The sequence below is a fragment of the Hyperoodon ampullatus genome, assembly GCF_949752795.1.
Source record: "Hyperoodon ampullatus genome assembly, chromosome: X".
Classification (NCBI taxonomy): domain Eukaryota; kingdom Metazoa; phylum Chordata; class Mammalia; order Artiodactyla; family Ziphiidae; genus Hyperoodon; species Hyperoodon ampullatus.
This window is the reverse complement of record NC_136913.1, coordinates 65,365,228-65,389,187: the sequence shown is the minus strand read 5'-3', so window position 1 is coordinate 65,389,187 and position 23,960 is coordinate 65,365,228. Positions and strand designations below refer to the sequence as shown.

The 23,960-nt window shown below is 34.6% G+C and overlaps 1 protein-coding gene across 1 annotated transcript in view; it reads left to right on the top strand.

Annotated features, from left to right (window-relative positions):
• The window catches only part of ATRX (ATRX chromatin remodeler), a gene marked incomplete at both ends in the record, with an annotated part of 226,447 nt that overhangs the window by 119,442 nt on the left and 83,045 nt on the right, over positions 1–23,960 (top strand). The window contains 9 exons of the mRNA XM_079728059.1: positions 795–904; positions 1,951–2,097; positions 2,251–2,428; positions 8,293–8,430; positions 9,947–10,122; positions 11,492–11,609; positions 17,472–17,602; positions 19,530–19,618; positions 19,749–19,921. Of these exons, the coding sequence (XP_079584185.1) occupies positions 795–904; positions 1,951–2,097; positions 2,251–2,428; positions 8,293–8,430; positions 9,947–10,122; positions 11,492–11,609; positions 17,472–17,602; positions 19,530–19,618; positions 19,749–19,921 (1,260 nt within the window). The remainder of the gene's footprint in view (positions 1–794; positions 905–1,950; positions 2,098–2,250; positions 2,429–8,292; positions 8,431–9,946; positions 10,123–11,491; positions 11,610–17,471; positions 17,603–19,529; positions 19,619–19,748; positions 19,922–23,960) is intronic.

Sequence of the window (23,960 nt, the reverse complement as noted above, 5' to 3'; positions counted from 1 at the left end):
ATACCAAATTATCCCTATCCTCTGCTTTGTCAGAGTGGAATCAGTAAGTCAGTTTTGATTGTGTATATGAATGAATTCATAAGGGAAGTTCTATAGTTCCTACTCCTTAGGTAGCAAGCCCCTTTGTTGTTCAGTTTTTAATGTTGAATAAAGGGAGAAATGATGAATTATCTCCTGGATTTTTTTTCCTGATTGACTCAATAAACCTGAAAGTATATTTGATAGGAATCTATTCTCTCTTTGGATAAAGTTTCTATTTTAGATTATTCATATGTCTCTTTGGACCATCCCAGGGAATGGAGAAGGTCTGCTGTGATAGCTTAGAGGAGTGAAAGTTACCCTCTTGTGTGCTTGTGTTCACATTTTTTTCTAGTTAACCTTAGTGTGTGTGTGTGGGGGGTAAAACAAATCTCATTTACATTTAAGAGATTTTTATCTCTCTTTTTAAAAAATTCTGTTTCTTAGAAGTTTTGGTTATGTTTTTGATGTGTTTATGATGGAAGATTTATTTTATTTTATTTTATCTTACTTTATTTTATATATTTATTTGGTTGTGCCAAGTCTTAGTTGCAGCAGGCGTGCTCCTTAGTTGAGGCTCTTTGGCTCCTTAGTTGTGGCATGCGAACTTTGGTTGTGGCATGCACGTGGGATCTAGTTCCCTGTCCAGGGATCGAACCCGGGCCCCATGCATTAGGAGTGTGAGTCTTAACCACTGTGCCACCAGGGAAGTCCCGATGGAAGATTTTTTTTAACTTGAGCCTTTAAATTGAGCATAACGAAGCTGTCATTTTTAGGTGTTCAGTTTATGTGGGATTGCTGCTGTGAGTCTGTAAAAAAAACAAAGAAGTCTCCAGGTTCAGGATGCATTCTTGCCCACTGCATGGGCCTTGGTAAGACTTTACAGGTAAGAACATGAAGATATTCTGTTCTTGTGCATTCATTAATTCAAGAATATGTATTCTTTTATGTTCCAGGCACAGTTGTAGGCGCTGGAGATAAAGCAATGAGCAAGAATAACAAGATTTCTCCCTCAAGAAGCTTATATTCTGGTGGGGGAGAGAGATTTTAATCAAATAAAATAAGAAATATGTACTTTCAGATAATAAATGTTAAGGAAGAATAGAGAGGGAAAGCATCTTTTAGGAAGTGATCTTTGAGCAGAGATCCTAATGAAGTGAAGGAGGAGGGTTACAGGAATAGCCAGTAAAACTGCAAAGAGTCTGAGGTGGAAATGAAGTTCCTTTACAACACTGGTTTTTTTTTGGGGGGGGGGCGTGCTGCATGGTTTTGTGGGATCTTAGTTCCCCAACCAGGGATTGAACCCACGCCCTTGGCAGTGAAAGCGCCGAGTCCTAACCACTGGACCGCCAGGGAATTCCCAACTTTTTAACAGTCTGTGATCCTATAGTAATGAGAGCATAATATATTTTTCACTATTAAAATACTACACTTCTGAATGCAGGAAGTTGCAGGAAGACTGCAGGAGTTGTAGCAGAGATGTGGAATTAGTTTATATATATATATATAAAATTTCAAGCCATAAGACAATTACTATAGATTCAGTGAGTCAGAACACTTTACATGGAAAAATACTCGGTAACATAATTCTCTTCTAAATGGGCAGTGGTATTTTCTAAAGATCATAGGGATGTTCTCTGGGGACTAGGGACTTAGTAGCTGTTTTGGTGTGGTTACTTTTTATATTATTGTTACCAGTCGTAGAATCATGGAGCTTTAGAGTTGGAAGGATCTTATATATCATCTAGTTGAAGTCCCTTATTGTACCTATCTCTTTCCCTGTTGACCGTTTGTTGATTGCTTTATTGTTTAAACCAAAAAGCAAAAAACAAAACAAAATCCAAAAACCCAACTATTGTAAGTTTGTTAAATTTATTAACTTTTTTTGCAGATACTTAAATGAAGGTGACAACTTAATTTGTTTTCTTGTAGGTGGTAAGCTTTCTTCATACGGTTCTTTTGTGTGACAAATTGGATTTCAGCACAGCTTTAGTGGTTTGTCCTCTTAATACTGCTTTGAATTGGATGAATGAATTTGAGAAGTGGCAAGAGGGATTAAAAGATGATGAGAAGCTTGAGGTATCATATTTAGAATGTTTTCTATTAGAATAACTGCATGAAATTCATATAGTAAAATAAAAATATTTTTAATTACCAATGATGCATATTTCAGTGGGCATATTTAGTATTCATACATTCCTACCTTTAAAAATCTTTATTTCCTCACAAAAGGTCTCTGAATTAGCAACTGTGAAACGTCCTCAGGAGAGAAGCTACATGCTGCAAAGATGGCAAGAAGATGGTGGTGTTATGATCATAGGCTATGAGATGTACAGAAATCTTGCTCAAGGAAGGAATGTGAAGAGTAGGAAACTTAAAGAAATATTTAACAAAGCTTTGGTTGATCCAGGTAAGATATTAACAGGCACTGAGATAAAGAAGTTGAATGAAAAATATGCTTATATTTAACAAATACTAATTGACCAACTACTAAGTAGCTGGTTTTTGTTTATCATTCAGGTTTTTGCCTTCTGTTTGTTTCTTAGTATAATTTCATTAAGATGAAATCACCCTTAATATTGCCAGATGTTCAGAATTCATTTGCTGAGTCTGGAAGTGTTTGAGGTTTTCAAGGGAGACCTTGTAAACCATTAAAAATTCACCAGGTACCTGTGTCACAATCGCAGATTCTTCTGACTGTCTGAATATTAGATGATTACAAGAGCTCTCTCCATAGTCTGAAAACAGTTCTTTACGTTTCTTTCCCAACTTTATGTCATTAGAAGAATTGGCTGTCATTCCTTCTAACAGTAATCTTCATGATGCAAGATCCAAATATTTGATTCTTACTTGTGACTTGTAAAAGCAGCAAGTTGTACGATCTGCAGAACCAATTAATATTTGGTTGTTTGTATTCTATATTTTTTCATTTTCAAACTTTATTTTGTCATATCTAATTACTTTAAGACACTGTTGAGACTTCAGATGTTTGTTGAGAAAGTCCAATTTTTCACTGCCAAAATAATTTAGAATTATTTAATCCAAGTATTATTTAGAATCCTTGACTTTGCCCCTTTATAATTTTACTTTTAATTTTTAATTTATTTTTTCAGCTTTATTGAGGTTTAATTGAGAAGTAAAATTGTAACATAATTAAAGTGTACAATGTGATGATTTGATATATGTATACACTGTGAAAGGATAACCCCCTTTGAGTTACACATCATTACCTCACTTAGTTTTCTTTTTCTTTTTTGGTCAGAATATTTATGCTCTACTCATTTAGCAGATTTCAGTTATACAATACATTGTTATCAGTTGCCATGTTATTACGATGTTATTTATACATTAGGTCCTCAGACCTTATTCATCTTATCGCTGAAAGTTTGTACCCTTTTGCCTCTTTTTTTTAGATAATGATGTAATTAGCATGTACCAAACTAATGGCCGTTGTAAGTGTTAAGGCCTAATAATAAGTTTATCATTTTCTCATGATTAAAATAGTCATCTAGAAGTCCTGTGGTTGTTTTGTTGTCAGAGTGCTATGAGCTAGTGAATAGCATGTTTTTCAGAAGGTTTCCTTGGAACAGTTTAAACAAGTTTCAGATCTTAATATGGTGATCATGAGGAAATGAATTAAAAAGAAATTAAAGCTCATAACATGAAGAGTAACGTTTGTTATTTCCATGTAAGTCAGTTAGTGACATTTAAAAAATTTATTTTGGAATATTTTGTGGTTTTTTTGTTTACAGAAAAGTTGAAATGATAGTAAAGAACGCTCCCATTTACCTTGAACCCAAATCCCCCACTGTTCATCTTACATTGCCATGGCAGATTTGTCAAAACTAAGAAATTGGTATATTATTAACTAAACTCCAAACTATATTTGAATTCTACCAGTTTAATATTACTGTTCACTTTCTGTTCCAGGATCTCATCCAGGGTACCACATTGCATTTAATTGTAATGTCTCCACAGTCTCCTCTGGTCTGTGACAGTTTCTTAGTCTTTCTTTTATTTTCTGTTATCTTGTCAGTCTTGTGGAGTACTGTTAAAGTATCCTGTAGGATGTTCACTAGTATCTGTTGTTTTCCTTGTGATTAGACTGGGGTTATAGGTTTTTGAAATAATGTACTAGAGGTGTAGTATCCTTCTCCTCACATATCAAGGGTAAATTAGATCCACATGACATCACTAGTGATGTTAATTTTCATCACTTGGTTAAGGTAGTGTTTGCCAGGTTTCTCTGCTGTAGAGTTACTGTTTTCACCTGTGTCTGTTCTTTGCCGGTCACTAAGTCTAGCCCATCCAAGTGGGGGGAGGGCAAAAATTAAGCTCCATCTCTTGTAGTGGGCAGTATCTACACTTAAATTTGGAATTTTTCTTTAAGAAAGATTTGTCCCTTCTTACCCATTTATTTAATCAGTCATTGACTTATATCAGGATAGATTAATCATCTATTATTAGTTTATGTGTTAGAACTAGCACTGTATTATTTATTTAGTTGCTCAGATTGTTCCAGTTTGTCCACTGGGAGCTCTTTCAGATTGGTTCCTGTATTCCTTTGATGTTTTATCCTTTTGATTTTTTTGAGCACTTCATTACTTTCTGGTAGTATGCTCTAGGATCATGTTAATTTGTCCTTGCCCCAGAGTCCATCATTTCAACAAGGAACCATGCGTGGTTCCTTTCACTGAAAAATGGTGTTTACGAACCAAGATCTGGGCACTGGGTGTGTTTGTTGCTACTGCAGTGTCATTGCTTCTAGGTTCACTCAGCAGACAGAACTAGGTGATAGGTCTACGAATCCAGGTATATACACAGATCTATCTCTCTCTGTGTGTGTGTGTGTGTGTGTGTGTGTGTGTGTGTGTTTATAAACATAAACTTGATGTCATAATGATATATTTGACTCTAATTCAGTATCATAGGGTTCATTTTAGTCTTTTTTTGTTATTCTGTTACTTATCTTTTTCAACAGTGAGAATCTTGGCTTCAACCATCCACTATCCATTTACTTATTTATTCAGCCTCATCATATTTGTAAAGTAGTTTTAGAATTATTAACCTACACCCTCGTGAGAAACAAATTTACCAACTAGAGTACAGTGCTTATGTATGATTGCTTTTGTCTGTAGCTTTATAATTTCCAAGCATCATTTTCTAAAGTTACATAGGTCAGTTCCTTCATTTTATTTGCATACATTAAAGTTTATTCTTTGTAATGTAGAGTTTAATGTTTTTTTAAAAAATTGGGGTATACTTCATTTACAGCATTATGTTAGTTTCAGGTGTTCAGCATAGTGATTCAGTATTTTTACAGATTATACTCTATTAAAAATTATTACAAGATAATGGCTATAATTCCCTGTGCTATACGATACATCCTTGTTGCTTATGTGTTTTATACATAGTGGTTTGTATCTTTCAGTCTCATATCCCTATCTTGCCCCTCCCCCCTTCTCTCTCCCCACTGGTAACCACTAGTTTGTTTTCCATATCTGTGAGTCATTTTCTGTTTTGCTATATACATTTGTTTGTTTTGTTTTTTAGATTCCACATGTAAGTGTTATCATACAGTATTTCTCTTTCTCTGTTTGACTTATTTCACTAAGCATAGTATTCTCTAGATCCATTCATATTGCTGCAAATGGCAGAATTTCATTCTTTTTTATAGCTGAGTAACATTCCTCTGTGTGTGTGTGTGTGTGTGTGTGAGAGAGAGAGAGAGAGAGAGAGAGAGACATCTTCTTTATCCTTTCATCTGTCGACAGTTGGTTTGCTTCCATATCTTGGCTCTTGCAATTATTAGTGGTGCTGTGAACATTGGGGTGTGTATCTTTTCAAATTATTGTTTTCAGTTTTTCCAGTTATATCCCCAGGAGTGGAATTGCTGGATCATATGGTAGTTCTGTTTTTAGTTTTTTGAGGAACCTCCTTAACTGTTTTCCATAGTGGCTGTAACAATTTATATTCTCACCAACAGTGCACAAGGGTTCCCTTCTCTCCACATCCTCACCAACACTTGTTATTTCTTGTTTTTTTGTTTGTTTGTTTTTTGTTTTTTTTAATCATAGCCATTCTAATAGGTGGGAGGTGATATCTCATTGTGGTTTTAATTTGCATTTTCCTGATGATTAGTGATGTTGAGGAGCTTTTTATGTACCTGTTGCCCATTTGTATGTCTTTGGAAAAATGTCTCTTTGGATCCTCTGCCTATTTTTAAATTATATATTTTTTGCAAGCATGTATTTTATATTGTAATATTTGGATGTTCCCAAGGCCACTTTCAGGTTCAGTAATTCACTAGGATTCACAGAACTCAGAAAAGCCTTTATACTCATGGTTATGGTTTATTACAGTGAAAGGATACAGATTAGAATCAGCAACAGGAAAAGGCACATAGGACAGGGCCCAGGAGAGTTCCACACCCAGTTTGTTAGTGGAATCGTGCAGGCAGCACTTACTTCTCCCAGAAGTGATGTGTGACAATACACATGGAGTATTGCCAACCAGGCACACTCATCCGAGCCTTGGTATCTAGAGTTTGGGCTTGGTCACATAGACATGGTTGACCACCCATGCGGGTGATCTTAGTCTCTAGCCCCTCCAGAAGTTGAGAAGATGCCACATGACCAAAGCTGCTCTCCCTTCACCCCCCATCATGTTAGCATAGACTATCTGATTTGTCCCAAGCCATCCAGGTGAGCAGAGATATTTTTATCAGGTCAGACATTCCAGGAGTTTAGAGGTTACCTCCCTAGAGGTGGAGGCAAAGGCTAAACTTTTCTTTGGGCCAGATTAATCCTTTACTACATATATGTATATATAGATAAAAATCACCTTTTTTCAGGTGGTTGTTTAAATACAAATGGGATCATAATATAGATATTGAAACTCTTCTTTTTGTTTAATAATATAAATAACATATTTGGCATATCTTTCAAGGTTATTACATAGAAATCTACATCATTAATTTTAGTTCTGTGACATTCCATTATAGCATAGTTTTATTAACCCCCTTTGCCAAGCTTCTAAGTTGTTTCCAATTTTCCACCCTAAACAGACAATACTTCAGAGAATATTTTATGTATCTTGGGGTACTCCTGGAAGTATATCTTAAGGATAAATTCCTAGAAGTTGAAATTTGGGTCAAGGGTGCACATATTTTACATTTTAAGAGATACTGTAAAATTGTCTTCCAAAATGTTTGATACTAATTTAGACTTCCACAAAGAGTATATGAGAGTACCTGCTTCACCACACCCTCATGAACACTGAATATTAGGTGGTAGAAATCATTTAAATCACTTCTGTAAAAGGTAATTTACAAGGCAAGATACATATTTTAGTTTTTAGAAAGTCGATTAGTAATTTAAAAATGTCTTACTATTCATGTAGCCCCATCTAAATACTGAATAACAGTTGTGTTACTTGATCAGGCATACTGAAGCAGTTACTTTTGAAATCACGTAGAAGATGCATTTTCTATAATGCCTAACATATAGGGGATAATTTGACAACTGCTGTTGTTTAAATCAATATTTAAGTAATTTGTGTGTACGTTAAGCAGCAAGCAAATTGTGTTTATAGGATGCTTTAGCAAAGAATACATATGGTTATTTTCATAAAATAATCATATGTATTTATTTTGAAAGAGTCACTCTCAGCTGTGAGATCTTTTACAGCTTGGAAAGTGTTTTCCCCCCAACCCCCATACCCATGTAACAATCAGTTTAGTGGTCCTTTATCAGTTAAATTTTTCCCCAGCAATGGGTATTAGTTATTAGGAATAAGTCAAATGGGAAATACTACTTGGCCTATTGTGATTTATATATTATTTCTTAAAATGTAACTTGTGAAATTTGTCGTTTCATGTATATATAAATTGCTTTTAGTCTCAGTTGATAGTTTTAACTTGATACATTAGTGCTGAAATGTATCTTTAGATACTGTTTTTCATTTGTAAAAGATACTTTTTTTTTTCAGATACCCCAGATCTCTTGGGATCTTTTCATCTGTGTGATTATTTCTATTCTTGCCTATTTTTGTACTCTCAGAGAACCTTAAGTACCAGCCATAGTTGTACTTTAATACTCTACTTTAATAAAATTAATACTAGTGAGAGCCACATTAACCATATACAGATAAAATATAACTTATCAGGATGTTGTTTTATCTTTCCACAAGAGCAGCACTGTAAAACGATTAACTTTACTTAAATGGATTATATTTTTAGTTTTATTATATGTTAATTAAATGTTGTCTTTCTAGGCCCTGACTTTGTTGTTTGTGATGAAGGCCATATTCTAAAAAATGAAGCATCTGCTGTTTCAAAAGCTATGAATTCTATACGATCAAGGAGGAGGATTATTTTAACGGGAACCCCACTTCAAAATAACCTAATTGAGTGTGAGTCAATATCTGTAGTTATGCTATAGAGTATTGGCATTGCCTCAGATATATTTTTGCCACATTGCCATCTGCCTATCTTTAGTTTATTCTAGTATAGTCTCTGACCATGAACTACATAGGTCCATTCTTAGTCTACTGTGAAAGTATACCATTCATTTCAAGTGGAATGTTTTGTTTTGTTTTGTTTTTTTTGCGGTACGCGGGCCTCTCACTGCTGTGGCCTCTCCCGTTGCGGAGCACAGGCTCCGGACGCGCAGGCTCAGTGGCCGTGGCTTACGGGCCCAGCCGCTCCACGGCATGTGGGATCCTCCCAGACCGGGGCACGAACCCGTGTCCCCTGCATCGGCAGGCGGACTCTCAACCACTGCGCCACCAGGGAAGCCCATCAAGTGGAATGTTTTATAAATATAAATGGTAAACCACAGTCAAGAGGTGTGCCATTATGAGTGTTCAAATACAAATATAGAATTTAAAGTATATGCAAGGTATCAGAAGTCTTAATGATTGCTTAAAAAATACAAATGCATTTGTGACTATTCAGAGATATTGTAACAAAATATATCCAGTTTTGGAGGAGGTACTGATAGGAAATTGAAAAGAAATGCTAAGCATGAAAGTTTTAGGAAGGTGGAGATTGGAGGAGAGCTATGTTGAATTGATGTCAGGATATAGTTTGCTGAGGCTGAGGATAGATGATGTGAACCCAGGGAAGTGACTTGTGAATTTCCCTCATTTTCATATGTGTGTGGTGGCACTAAAGAGGGAACATGAGTTACTCGGCAAATAACAAATTGAAATTTCCCATTGTAATCTGTTCTGATAGCTTTTTGTTATTTTTATGTTATTTACATTCTTTTGGTGTATTTATAGTTACTGTTTTCTATTTTATTATTTGTAATACTGGTTATTGTCTCACTTTGTCCTTGTTTATATTTATCTATAATATGTGTCTATATTTTTGTCTCTTCCAGTTTCCCCCTTTTCTGTTGCCCCATTTATAGACTGTTGCCCTGTTTCACATTGTGGTCCTGTATAGTATAGGGCAACTGATTACTCTGTTAAGGACTTCTGGAACTAAATCAGTTAATACGAAATTTGATATAGTAGTTTATTACCTGATTTTATTGTTTTGATTCAGTATCTATGTTTTTTTCACAAGATTCCCTTGCTGACCATAAAATCATGGTTAGAATTATAAAGCAGTTGTTTTATACTCAGTATCTATTAAAAAGACTAGTGAGTTCAACTAAAATGTTCTTTGGTGTTTTCTTAAACATTCATGTCTAGAATTTTGAGGTGGGTTTTATTTGAGTTTCTCATCTGATTTAGGTAATCCAGTTCTAGATCATACTGATAACCAGTATTAGTCTACACTCAGTTTGGTGTTCTTTCTTTGTAGCTTAATTGTAATGCTTCCATGGCATGCCTTTTTGACACGAGCATTTTATCAGAGAATTGTTCTCAGTTCTTTTAGCCATTACTGTTGTTAATGAACTAATATCTTCTTTCTTAGATCATTGCATGGTTAACTTTATCAAAGAAAATTTGCTTGGATCCATTAAGGAGTTCAGGAATCGATTTATAAATCCAATCCAAAATGGTCAGTGTGCAGATTCTACCATGGTAGATGTCAGAGTAATGAAAAAACGTGCTCACATTCTCTATGAAATGTTAGCTGGATGTGTTCAGGTACAAGTACATTCCACAGTAATAAAATATTGTTACTTTGATATATTGCAATCTCAAAATGTTTTCTGAATTCAAACTTTGTGTTTTCTTTCTCCTTTCAGTATGTATCAGTAGTTTTATAGTTAAATCTCTTCGCAGTCTCTTCCAAAGTTTATGCAGCATTGAACTTAAAAAAATTGCATTGAGAGGTTTAGAACATAATTGATTAATTCATTTGCTGGGTGTATAACTTCATATGTTAATATGTTCCTGTTTAGATTTTCTCATCCTTAAGATAGGGAGTATGTAAAAGGAACACAGCTATTATGATTAAGAAATTTCTGTGCTCACCTAATTCTATAGTATAATATTCCAAACCTCATTTGTTTGAAATGGTTTTAGGAAAGGCAATTATGAATTATGAGTGAAGCTACATTAATGTAATCCTGAAGAAACAGTTTTATTAATTCCAAGTACGTACAGTAACCTTAATGGGCTAATGGTGTTGTTTACACACGGATCTTCAGTAAACCTTTGTTATAATGAGTAGATAAGTATGTAGAGACTGACCAGTTGGTCAGTGTGCATTTTTCCTTAGTTCTGTATTTTTCTTAAGACACTAGATATTAATGGTAGCAAAACAGATGTAACAGATGAGACAGGCTATCCCTTTGACTGAATATACTACCATTACATAAGGTGAAGTCATCCTGTTTGTTCAGGTTAGCCAGAGGTACTAGCTAGTACTGTATTTCTGTATTACTGCTGCTACTTAGGCAGTGTTTTTCTGGTTTAGGTAGTCATTTGTATCTAGCACATTAGTGTTCTTTCTTTCCTGTTCCTATATTAAATGGTTTCAAGAGTGCCTATACTTGGCTTGTTTTCTCAGTTGGGCAAACATTCCCCCTGACGTTATGTGTTATCCTCTGGCATGTTGGCACATCTTACCCAAAGGATAACCCAGACTGCATCAAACTTTGATTCAACGGTTTTACTGTATGATTAAAGCAAGTCTTTTTGCTAGCACTACCTACCATATCCCCTCCCCACCTTTTTTTCTTTTCTTTTTTTCTATATAGAGGAGACCATTTGAAAACCTAAATTGCTCACTTGGTAATATGGCCACTTCAATTTAAAACCTGCCTGGTGTGTTGCAGTATCTTTTTACCAGTGCATCATATTGTATAGTCACATGAAATACATTAACTTCAATTATATGGGATCATTGTGTGATTAAAGAGGGTAAATATGTTTAAGTAAATGTTTTCTTATATGTCTGGTACCTATTTATTTATGTACATTTTTTTAGTTGCAAGCAATGATAATTCTTAGAACAGTTAGTTCCTGTCATATATTTAACTAATTTTCATTCTCTTTCTATTAATTGCAGAGGAAAGATTATACAGCATTAACAAAGTTCTTGCCTCCAAAACATGAATACGTGTTAGCTGTGAGAATGACTCCTATTCAGTGCAAACTCTATCAGTACTACTTAGATCACTTGACAGGTAACAAATACACTTAGTTTATTGTTTTTGTTTTCTCTCTTAAAGCATTCTTTTTCTGAAGAATGCTGTCTTGATAATTTCACCAAGTCAGTTGTTCTTTTGCAATTTTACATTTGCATAAAATGGGTATGTTTATATTGTAAAAGCACAAAATATTTCTAATTTAAAAAACTAATATTCAAGATAAATAAAATTCCAGTGTATTATTTAAAAAATATCCAACCACATTAATAATAAAAAACCTGTAAATCAAATTTATGAAATCATTTCTTAGGTATCAAATTGACAAAGTTTGAAGGGAAAAAAAGGCAAAATACAAAGCACCGCACATATTATGTCCCAATGTTACAGTAAAAATATGCACAAATGCCTAAAATACACAAAAATGTTAATAACAGGTTATTTTCTGGGTGATGACATTATGCGGAACTTTATTTTGTACTAGTTTCTATGTGATTTTAAAAAATACAATGAATAGATATTGTTTCGTCATCAGTAAACTCATGTGTTTGTGTGTGTCTGTGTGCCCAAGGTTGTCACTGTTCACAGAGCAAAACTTTAGTTTCTGTTTGGTCTGGAGTGAATTTTTTTACTTGTTAGTCACTTTATTCTGGTACCTTTCCCCAGGTGATGTGCCAGATTTATTTAGGAGCTACAGGTTAGAAGGCACCCTTCAGCCATTGTGGATACAATAGTTGATCAAAAAATAATGGAGGGTGGAGGTGTATACACACATATTAGAATGATACTTCATATCCTATCAATAGTTAAAGTAATACTCTTTGTGACAGCAGTGCATTTTAGAAAGTAGAATAATGATGATAGTCCTCAACAGTTGTTCTGCTTTGGGGAAAAGAGGATTTGAATGTTTTTATTTTATAGAAATGTTGTTTTGCTGTATTATAAAAACAATTTTCTGACTGACTTTTGGAAGGAGATCATTTCCAGCAAGGCACACAGTTTCATTTGTATAGTAATCATAAGCTATTAGATTTATTCTATCAGTACCATTCTGTTTTGAATGACAAAACTTGTATACATGATTAAGTAACCAAATATAGAAATTCCAGTGAGAGAGAGAAAGAGAGGGATTATCAGACCTATCTTTCATTAATCTCTGAGTAATAAAGGGTACTAAATTTGGTCATTTAATATTTTCTCCATTTGAAATTTTGTTTTATTGTGAGGAATGTACTAGATGTTTTCAAATATTAAAGAATCAGTTGTCTTTAATAACCAACAGCAAAATGTTAATAGCTCATGTATAGATATTAAAATGTACTCTTTTTGAGAGCAGTACAGTATTTAAGAATTAAAGGGACCTCATCCTTTGTGACTTCAGTTGATAGGAGTAAATATCTAAAGTACTAATTGCCAAAGCTTCTAAACTCAGAAAGGTATAATTGCTAAATTATTATCTGATGCCATGAATCTTTCAGTCATGAGAATGTCTTGGGTTTTCCCCCTACTAAATGTGATGTTTTATTTTCCTTAAAGTAGAATAAACTGAGTTAATAGCCCCCTTGAAAAAACTTCCATAAAAAGCTAAATGGATTATATTAAAGGTTACTTTATCTTGATTCTCACTGAAACCATCAAAGTGTTTCTCCCAAAATGTCATTCACCTATCTCACTTGCATTTAAAATGGTATTTTTTCTGTTACATATTCCAGAAATTCTTTTGTTTCTATATTTGACTCTTTTTATATTTGACTTGGGTTTTAAAAGTTCACATAAATTTTGCTTTTGATACTAGCAACAATTTGATGTTAGTTTTAGTAGTGATAATTTATAATATATTTAATATTTACAGAATTAAAGTCATGAGAGGCTAAATTTAATGAATTTCAAGAAAATTAACATCCTCTTAATTTTCCTTTGTTCTCTAAAAAGTATAATCCTGCAGTCTTCCTTTTTACCATCAAGTGTCAGAAGTTTATATTTACATGTAAGCCTCTGCCTTCAGTAAACAACTTTAGGTTTTACAAGTGTGAATACTTAGTTTTCAAACAGCCTGATTTTAAGCCTAAATCAGTATTAAAATCCATACACTGTCTTAAGGAATGCAAAAATGGAGCACATAAAAAGACAGTCCACAAATTGGAAGAAAATATTTGTAAGTCACTTTCCTAAAAGGGGGATAATATCCAGAATATATAAAGAACTCTTACAACCTAACAACAACAACAATGAAAAACCAAACAAGCCGATTCAAAAATGGGCAAAGTTTTCAACAGACATTTCTCCAAAAAAGATATACAAATGACTGATAAGCACATTAAAAGATGCTCTACATCATCATTAATTATTCAGGAAATGTAAATTGAAACCAAGAGATACCACTTCACACCCAATAGGATGACTATCAGATAAAGAAAGATAATAAGTGTTGGCAATGATACGGAAAAATTAGAACCCTGGTGCATTGCTGCTAGGAATATAAAATGGTACAGCTCCTGTGGAGAAAGTAGTGTGGCAGTTACACAAAGAGTTAAACAGAGAGTTACCATATGATCCAGCAATTCCACTTCTAGGTAGAATTCCACTTTCAAAATAATTGAAAGCAAGAACTCTAATAGATACTTACCCATTCATGTTTACATAGTATTATTCATAATAGCCAAAAAGATGGAAGCAATCCAAGTCTTCATCAGGTAATGAGTAGATGAACAAAATGTGTGATATATGCAAACAATGGAATATTACAGTCTTAGAAAGAAATCCTGACATGAACGGATCCTGAAGACATCATGTTAAATGAAATAAGCCAGACACAAAAGGACAAATCCTGTGTGATTACACTTAGAGGTGCCTGGAATAGTCAGATTCATTTAATGGGTACAGAGTTTCTGTTTAAGATGATGGAAAAAAAGTCTTAGAAATGGAGAGTGCTGATGGTTGCACAACATTTCAGTTATACTTAATACCACTGCACTGTACTCTTAAAAATAGAGAACAGTATTATCCTTTTGTCTCTAAAAATGAATGGGTCTAAGTGCCACACATTAGAGGTTGATTCAGTGGTTCTGGAGTAGGGCTCAGGCAGCTGCATTTTTATAAGCCCTCTAGGTGATTTTGATGTACCCTCTGCTTGAGTATCACTGCTCTAACTGATGCTCAGCATGGTTGGCCGTCAGGGAAATGTAAATCAAAACCAGAACAAGATACAGGCATACCTCAGCTTCTTAAGTGTTCAAGTGAAAGGAAGACTCACTTGTCTTTATGTATTTACTTGCCCTTTTTTGTGCTTGTATTTCCAAATAAAGCCATTTGGCGTCAAAACATTTTTTTTTAGGATAGAATGATTCAATAATAATTGTCAGTTCTCTTGTATAGAGAACATTTTTCTGTGGATGTTTATTTGGCTAACTTATTAGCATATTCTTTTTATGTGGTTCCCATTCCTCACAAAGAATATCAACTCTAACACATATCAGTACTGTAGGTAGGGGAGACTTCAGTTTTTCCCCTTTAACATTCTACCCTAGCCAGTTAGGCCTAAAAGTCTTAAGAAATTTTTTTATAATAGAAGATGTTTATGGTATGTACAAGAGTAGTTCTCACCCACCAAAATAAAAATTGACTTTTTAATCAGCCTTTCTTGGAGAATAAATGGTAGTTCTTTAGCTTACTATTTTTTGAAATCTCTCATTTCTTCACATTAGTTTAAAAAACTCATAAGGCTTTCAATATTGGATAGAACAGCTAGGCAGAAGATCAGCAAGGAAATAGAAGACTTGAAAAGCACTTATGAATCAACTAGGCCTAACTGACATCTGTAGAACAGTCCGTCCAATAGGAGCAGAATACACATTCCTCTTGAGTGCACATGGAACATTCTCCAAGATAGACCATATTTTAGAGCATAACACAAGCCTCATTTAATATAAAAGAATAAAATCCACACAAAATATTTTCTTTAACCACATTAGAATGAAATTACAAACCAATAACTGAAGGAAAGTGAGAAAATTCACAAATATGTGTAAATAACATGCTCTTAAGTAACCAGTGAGTCAAAAGAAGAAATCACAAAGGAAATTAGAAAACATTTAGAGGTAAATGAAAATGAAAACATAAGATACTAAAATAGGGGATGCAGGTAAAGCAATGCTTCCAGGGAAATTTATGGCTGTAAATACCTATATTAAGAAAGAAGATCTCAAATTTATAACTAACTTTCTACCTTAAGAAACTAAAATAAGAGCAAACTGAACCCAAAGCAAGAAGAAGGAAGGAGCTAATGAAGACTAATCAGAAATAAATATAAAGGAAAAAAGGAAAACAGTAGAGAAAATTATTGAAACCAAAACTTGGTTTTTTGAAACAATCAAGATAATTGATAACTCTTTAGTTGTACTTACAAAGTAATAAATAGAGCAGATACAAATAACTAAAATCAAGAATGAAAGAGCATTACTACTGACCTTACAGAAATAAACGAATTATAAGGGAATGCTATGAACAGTTGTATATCAAGAAATTAGATGCCTCAATTTTCACAGCAATGATTTCTGTCATACACAGTGGAAATACCTCTATCAGGCAAAATAATCAGTACCAGACGTTTATGCATTCTTATTCATATTTCATATTATTACTGAATATACTCCTGTCCCTCATGGAGAGAAGACATTAATTATCAGTGAATTTACATCTTTTAAAACTGTGGACAGAAAAATGTTATTGCTTAAATGCTGTTTTTTAAAAAAGTCAGCTTTGGGCTTCCCTAGTGGTGCAGTGGTTAAGAATCCACCTGCCAATGCAGGGGACACGGGTTCCAGCCCTGGTCGGGGAAGGTCCCACATGCCACGGAGCAACTAAGCCCATGCGCCACAACTACTGAGCCTGCACTCTAGACCCCGTGAGCCACAACTACTGAGCCTGCGTGCCACAGCTATTGGAGCCTGTGCGCCTAGAGCCCGTGCTCCACAACAAGTGAAGCCACCACAATGGAAGCCTGTGCACCGCAATGAAGAGTAGGCCCTGCTTGCTGCAACTAGAGAAAGCCCGTGTGCAGCAACAGAGACCCAATACAGCCAAAAATAAATTTATTAAAAAAAAAGTCAGCTTTGTTCTTCTGTGTTTTACCCTCTTGATGATTTTGTCATATTAATGAAATGTGCATTCATTTAATTTTCACTTCATTTTCATATAAAATATATAATTTTGTTGAAATTACTCTGGGCAAAAGAAATCTATTTTTTCCAACATGAAAAACATAAGTTTTAGAAGTAGTTTTTTTTGGTGTAAGAATAATTGAAAAGAGTTGCTAAAATGCTGTATACAGAGAGTGGCTTTATCTAAAGCAGAAGTTTGTAATCTAGGGGCTATGGTTAGAATCTAGGACCTGAATAAGAAAAACCTGAATTAGAAAAAAATTACATGTTTTCACTAACCTCTATCAAAAATACAGCATTTTTCCAATTATTAGTGTAGGCAACAAACCAAAGTAGTATTAATATTAATTATGACTTTGTTACCACTAGAAATCAGAAATATTTCTATATATCATTGTCATTACCGATATCTCAAATTTACCTTTATCAATGCTTCAGAATTTCAGGCAGTTGTTAAAATTACTGCTATAGTTTGTTATTTGATGCATTAATAAGGTACACATACCACTATATCAAAAGTTTGTTTTTAAACATCTTGATAATTTCTGTATAATGGGTTTCTTTTGTAACCCTATTTATTTTATATGTTTTGAAATTTTCTGAGAAAGAGGGCCTATAAGATTCTCTACATGGGCAAAGGAGTCCGAGGCACAGATAAAGTTAAGGCCCTAATTTAGAAACACCTTGGTTGAATTAGAAAATTCTTATGTCTTAACATTAACTCTTTTTTTCTTTTGATCAGGTGTAGGTAATAGCAGTGAAGGTGGAAGAGGAAAGGCAGGTGCAAAACTTTTCCAAGATTTTCAGATGCTAAGTAGAATCTGGACTCATCCTTGGTGTTTGCAGCTGGACTACATTAGCAAAGAAAATAAGGTAAATCAACTAACCTAAAGTTGATCAAAAGGTATCTGTTGGAAGCAGAATAACTTTAGGAAAAAGGTTGATCTGTATAGACGTACTGTATATTCAAAAATTTTTTTCTTTTTGGTACAGTAATTCAACTTATTTTATTTCTAGTTAATTACTATATGTTTGAATGCATTGTGATTATGGAAGGAGTGTTAAATGTTAATCTTATTAAAAAATTTTTATTGAAATATAGCTGATTTACAATGTTGTGTTAGTTCAGGTGTACAGCAAAATGAATCAGTTATACGTATACAGATATCCACTCTTTTTGAGATTCTTTTACCATATAGGTCATTACAGAGTATTGAGTTCCCTGTGCTATGCAGCAGGTCCTTATTAGCTATCTATTTTATATATAGTAGTGTGTATATGTCAATCCCAATCTCCCAGTTTATCCCTCCCCCACCTTCCCCCTGGTAACCATGAGATTGTTTTCTATATCTGTAACTCTATTTCTGTTTTGTAAATAAGTTCATTTGTACCCTGTTTTTAGATTCCACATATAAGTGATATCATGCGATATATGTCCTCTAACTTACTTTACTCAGTATGACAATCTAGGTCCGTCCATGTTGCTGCAAATGGCATTGTTTCATTCTTTTTTATGGCTGAGTAATATTCCATTGTATATATGTATCACATCTTCTTTTTCCATTGGTCTGTTGATGGACGTTTAGGTTGCTTCCATGTCCTGGCTATTGTAAATAGTGCTGCAGTGAACATTGGGATGCACATATCTTTTTGAATTATGGTTTTCTTTGGGTATATGCCCAGGAGTGGGATTGGATTGCTGGCTCATATGGTAGCTCTGTTTTTAGTTTTTTAAGGAACCTCCATACTCTTCTCCATAGTGGCTGTACCAGTTTACATTCCCACCAACAGTGTAGAAGGGGGTTCCCTTCTCTCCACACCCTCTCCAGTCTTTATTGTTTGTAGATTTTTTGATGATGGCCATTCTGACTAGTGTGCGGCGATACCTCACTGTAGTTTTGATTTGCATTTCTCTAATAATTCGTGATGTTGAGCATATATTCATATATTTTTTGGCCATCTGTATATGTTCTTTGGAGAAATGTCTATTTAGATCTTCCGTGCATTTTTTGATTGGTTTGTTTGTTTTTTTGATATTGAGCTGCATGAGCTGTTTGTATGTTTCGGAGATTAATCCCTTGTCAGTCTCTTCGTTTGCAAATATTTTCTCCCATTCTGTGGGTTGTCTTTCTGTTTTGTGTATGGTTTCCTGTGCTGTGCAAAAGGTTTTAAGTTTCATTAGATCCCATTTATTTATTTTTGTTTTTATTTTCATTACTCTAGGAGGTGGGTCAAAGAAGATCTTGCTGCGATTTATGTCTGAGTGTTCTGCCTGTGTTTTCCTCTAAGAGTTTTTATAGTCTCTGGCCTTACACTTAAGTCTTTAATCCACTTTGAGTTTATCTTTTGTGTATGGTGTTAGAGAGTGTTGTAATTTCATTCTTTTACATGTATCTGTACAGTTTTCCCAGCACCACTTATTGAAGAGGCTGTCTTTTCTCCATTGTATGTTCTTGCCTCCTTTGTCATAGATTAACATCTTGCATAACCATAGTAAAATGGTCAAAATTAAGAAATTAACATTGGGTTAGTACTATTAACTAAACAATAGACGTTAATTGGATTTCATCAGTTTTTGTACTTACATCCTTTTTCTTTTTCATGATTCAATCCAAGATTTCACATTTTGTTTATTATTGATATCTGTGACGTCTCCTTTATTTTTTCTAATCTGTGATAGTTCTTCAGTTCTTCCTTATCTCATCACAATTAACTTATCCTTAAATGAAATAAACATTATATAATTTCCAGTATAAATTGATATAAATTCTTAAAACATTCATCTTTTTTTTTTCTCTAGGGATATTTTGATGAAGACAGTATGGATGAATTTATAGCTTCAGATTCTGAAGAAACCTCCATGAGTTTAAGCTCTGATGATTATACAAAGTAAATTGAATACTTTTTGTGCCCTGTGTTGACATGTTTAAAGTCCCTACTTGCTGATCATCCTCTAGTAATTGGCACTTGTATCTTTCCTGTGTTTTCCTAATACTTTGAATTTGTTCTTTTTTTTTAGAAAGAAGAAAACAAAGGGGAAAAAGGGGAAAAAAGATAGTAGCTCAAGTGGAAGCGGCAGTGACAATGATGTTGAAGTGATTAAAGTCTGGAATTCAAGATCTCGAGGAGGTGGTGAAGGAAATGTGGATGAAACAGGAAACAATCCCTCAGTTTCTTTAAAGCTGGAAGAAAGTGAGTCTGATAAATGTTGTGTTTATCATGGAACATTGATTTAGAAAATATCATATCATTGTAATGTCAGTGCTTTTTTCAGTTATTAATAATTATCCTCACTAGTTGGCTCAAAGGAATATCTTTCCTCAATTGGTAAGCATCTAGGATAATCAGATACAAGTAATAACAAATATTTGATGAATGTTGAATTACAAGCAAGCCATTGTGCTCTCTCTGGTATTTAAGAGGAAGGGAAAAAAGAAAAACTAACCTTTATCCACATGTATATGCCTAAACTCTGTATTATTTTCACTCCACGTGTTAGCTAACTTAATTCTTGAGCAGCCTCGCAATGCTGTTATATCTTTATTTTTATAAATGATTGGTAGAAGTGGGATTCAGACCTAGATATAGCCCATTTCAAACCCACCAGGGTAATTTCACTTAACTACTATATAAAAGTGGAAGCATTTCAGATGATAAACTATGATTACAATTCATTTTATACAGTAAAACTAGTTTCATTGGTTTAGTCTTTTTTCCTTTTTAATTCTTCATAATCTATATTTATTGTCTCTAGGTTTCCCCTGTGTCAGGTACAGTTTGTCATCTGTTTCTCTTTCTCTTTCTTTCTTTCTCTTGTGCATGAGTGTATACTCAGTGAAAGTCTTCCGTTGAACTTCCCAATGGCTAAAGTTATCTTTACTCATATCTACATTTGAAGGTTTAGTGTTCAGGCTCTGTATACTCCTAGTGCAGCCTGACTGGGTGTTTAGGAACTCCAGTGCTGGGAACAGATATCTGAATATTTGAAATATCAAATATCTAGAAACAAAACAGTGTAAATAACTCTAAATATGTGGCATTTGCGAATCATGGAGCAAAGCAGTAGAGACCATCTGAGAAGAGAGATGTGGATGCCAGCTAGGTGAATGATCCTGTGCACAGACAAGCTTAGCTGGTCTCAGGCCTGCAGCTGAACAAATTTGGTGATTCCTTGATAAACATTTCTCTCTTCAGTACCTCCTTGGAATAGACAGATGGCAGCCTAACCACAGACCCTGGCTTAATTCTCTAAGAAATCAGGGGAATAGTAAAAATTAAACAACAAAATTTCTTTTCTTGTTTTTCTCTCCCGTTACCCCATAAAGGCATTTTATTATTAGCGTTCATCTTCCAACTAGATTTAAAGTATGCTTTTCTAAGAGTAGTAAAGGAATGGTTATAGTTTAATTGAACGTCGTGGGAAGCTCCTGTTATCTCCTCTCCTGGTCTCCTGACCTGCATTTTCACTTAAGTTCTCCTCAGTCTCTCATCTCATAATTAGAAATAAATAGCTTAAAGTTTATGTGTTCCTGGGAGTGATTTTCTTAAAATGTTCTTGTTAAATTTTTCTTATAACTTATGGTTAAGAGAAAAGAGAGTAGACTAACCATTGTGTCTCATACTGTGCTCTAAATGGATTACATAAAAGTATGCTGAGGTATTGATGTGTTCATCACTTGGAACTATAGATGGGGTCTTATGCAGCTGGGTCACCTTCAGAAATGAATAGCATCTTCCAGTTTTCCTGGTGTGCTATTGTAAGTACTATCGCTTTCCATATATGCCATAATATGGAAAAAATTTGAAAAGAACTGGAGCAGAGAGTAGGTTGCTACATGTTATGAACTTAAAAGCAGACAGGGAAGGCTGTGGGTTCCAAATGACAAACTTTGCCTACTTCTCTCTTGTGTTTGTTTCATTTTAGCTCTGTGCAGTCAAATAGAAGTCATTCATATATGGCTGTATTTTTTATTTATTGCAGCTATCTACATGTTTAGTTGATCAGAAACATTTTCTAGAACAAATGGATGATAAAAATCTATTTTTGTTCTTTACATCTAGATTAACTCTATATAAGGCTGAGTAGATCATAACACATGATCATATATACCTGGTACTGTGTAAGTATTAAAAAGAAATCACTTTTTTTTTTTTTTTTTTTTTTTTTGCCGTGCTGCATGGCTTGTGGGATCTTAGTTCCCTGACCAGAGATCCAGCCAGGGACCTGGCAGTGAAAGTTCCGAGTCCTAACCGCTGGATCACCAGGGAATTCCCCTTGCAAATCACTTTCTTATAGTAAATGTAAGAAAACCTAAATAGGAAGTATTAAAGAGCCAAAATGTTGCACCTGGAAATTGAAATGGATATTAAATAAGTAGATGGCTATAACTGAGCTATGATTTTCACTGTATACTTCACTTTCTCTTCAAAGAATTTATGCTTAATTCTTTTGCAGTAGCTTTCTGAACTTTTTGAGAAGCAACACCTTGAATAAGTCCTTTAAGTTTACCTTACAGCATCCACATCTCTGTGTTTTAGTTTAGTATCGTATTAGGACATTTATGATGAGGAAATGCCTGTATATAAACTACTTCAAAATATTTGATTTATTATTTCAGCATAAGCATACCTTGTTTTATTGCACTTCACAGATACTGTGTTTTTCACAAATTGAAGGTTTGTGGCAACCCTGTGTTAAGCAAGTCTATCAGCACCATTTTTCCAACAGCAATTGTTCACTCCATATCTGTGTGTCACATTTTGTAATTCTCACAATATTTGAAACTTTTTTGTTATTATTATGTTTGTTATGGTGATCTGTGATCAGTCATCTTTGATGTTACTATTGTAATTGTTTTGGGGAGCCATGAACTGCACCCATGTAAGACAGGCAACTTAATTGATAAATTTTGTGTTGTGTGGGTCCTGACTGATCCACCGACTGGCCTGTCCCCTGTCTCTCTCCCTCTCCTCAGGCCTCCCTATCCCCTAAGACACAACAATATTGAAATCAGGCCAATTAATAACACTACAGTGGCCTCTAAGTGTTCAAGTGAAAGGAAGACTTGCTTGTCTCTCACTTTAAATCAAAAGCTAGAAATGATTAAGCTTAGTGAGGAAGGCATGTTGAAAGCCAAGATAGGCCAAAACTAGGCCTCTTTGCCGAACAGTTAGCCAAGTTGTGAATTCAAAGGAAATGTTCCTGAAGGAAATTAAAAGTGCTATTCCAGTGAACACACGAATGATAAGAAAGTGAAACAGCCTTATTTCTGATATGGAGAAGTTGTTGTGGTCTGGATAGAAGATCAAACCAGCCACAACATTCTCTTAAGCCAAAGCCTAATCCAGAGTAAGACTTAGCTCTCTTCAATTGTATGAAGGCTGAGAGAGGTGGGGAAGCTGCAGAAGAAAAGTTTGAAGCTAATGGAGGTCGGTTTCATGAGGTTTAAGGAAAGAAGCCATCTCCGTAACATAAAAGTGCAAGGTGAAGCAGCATGTGGTGATGTAGAAGCTGCAGTGGGTCATCCAGAGGATCTAGCTAAGATAATTCATGAAGGTGGCTACACTAAACAACAGGTTTTCAGTGTAGACAAAACAGCCTTCTATTGGAAGAAGATGCTATTTAGGGCTTTCATAGCTGGAGAGGAGAAGTCGATGCCTAGCTTCGAAGCTTCAAAGAACAGGCTAAGTCTCTTATTAGGAGCTAATGTAGCTGGTGACTTCCAGTTGAAGCCAGTGCTCATTTACCATTCTGAAAATCCCAGGGCCCTTAAGAATTATGCTAAATCTGCTCTGCCTGTGCTTTATAAATGGAACAACAAAGCCTGGATGGCCTCACATCTGTTTACAGCATGGTTTACTGAGTATTTTAAGCTCACTGTTGAGACCGACTGGTCAGAAAAAAAAAAAGATTCCTTTCAAAATATTTCTGCTCATTGACAGTAATTCTAAAATATTACCACTCTTGGTCACCCAAGAGCTCTGATGGAGATGTACAACGAGGTTAATGTTGTTTTCAAGCCTGCTAACACAACAACCATTCTGCAGCCTATGGATCAAGGAGTCATTTCAACTCTCAAGTCTTATTATTTAAGAAGTACACTTTGTAAGGCTATAGCTGCCATAGACAGTGATTCCACTGATGGATCTGGGCAGAGTCCATTGAAAACCTCCTGGAAAGGATTCACCATTTTAGATGCCATTAAGAACATTCGTGATTCATGGGAAGAGG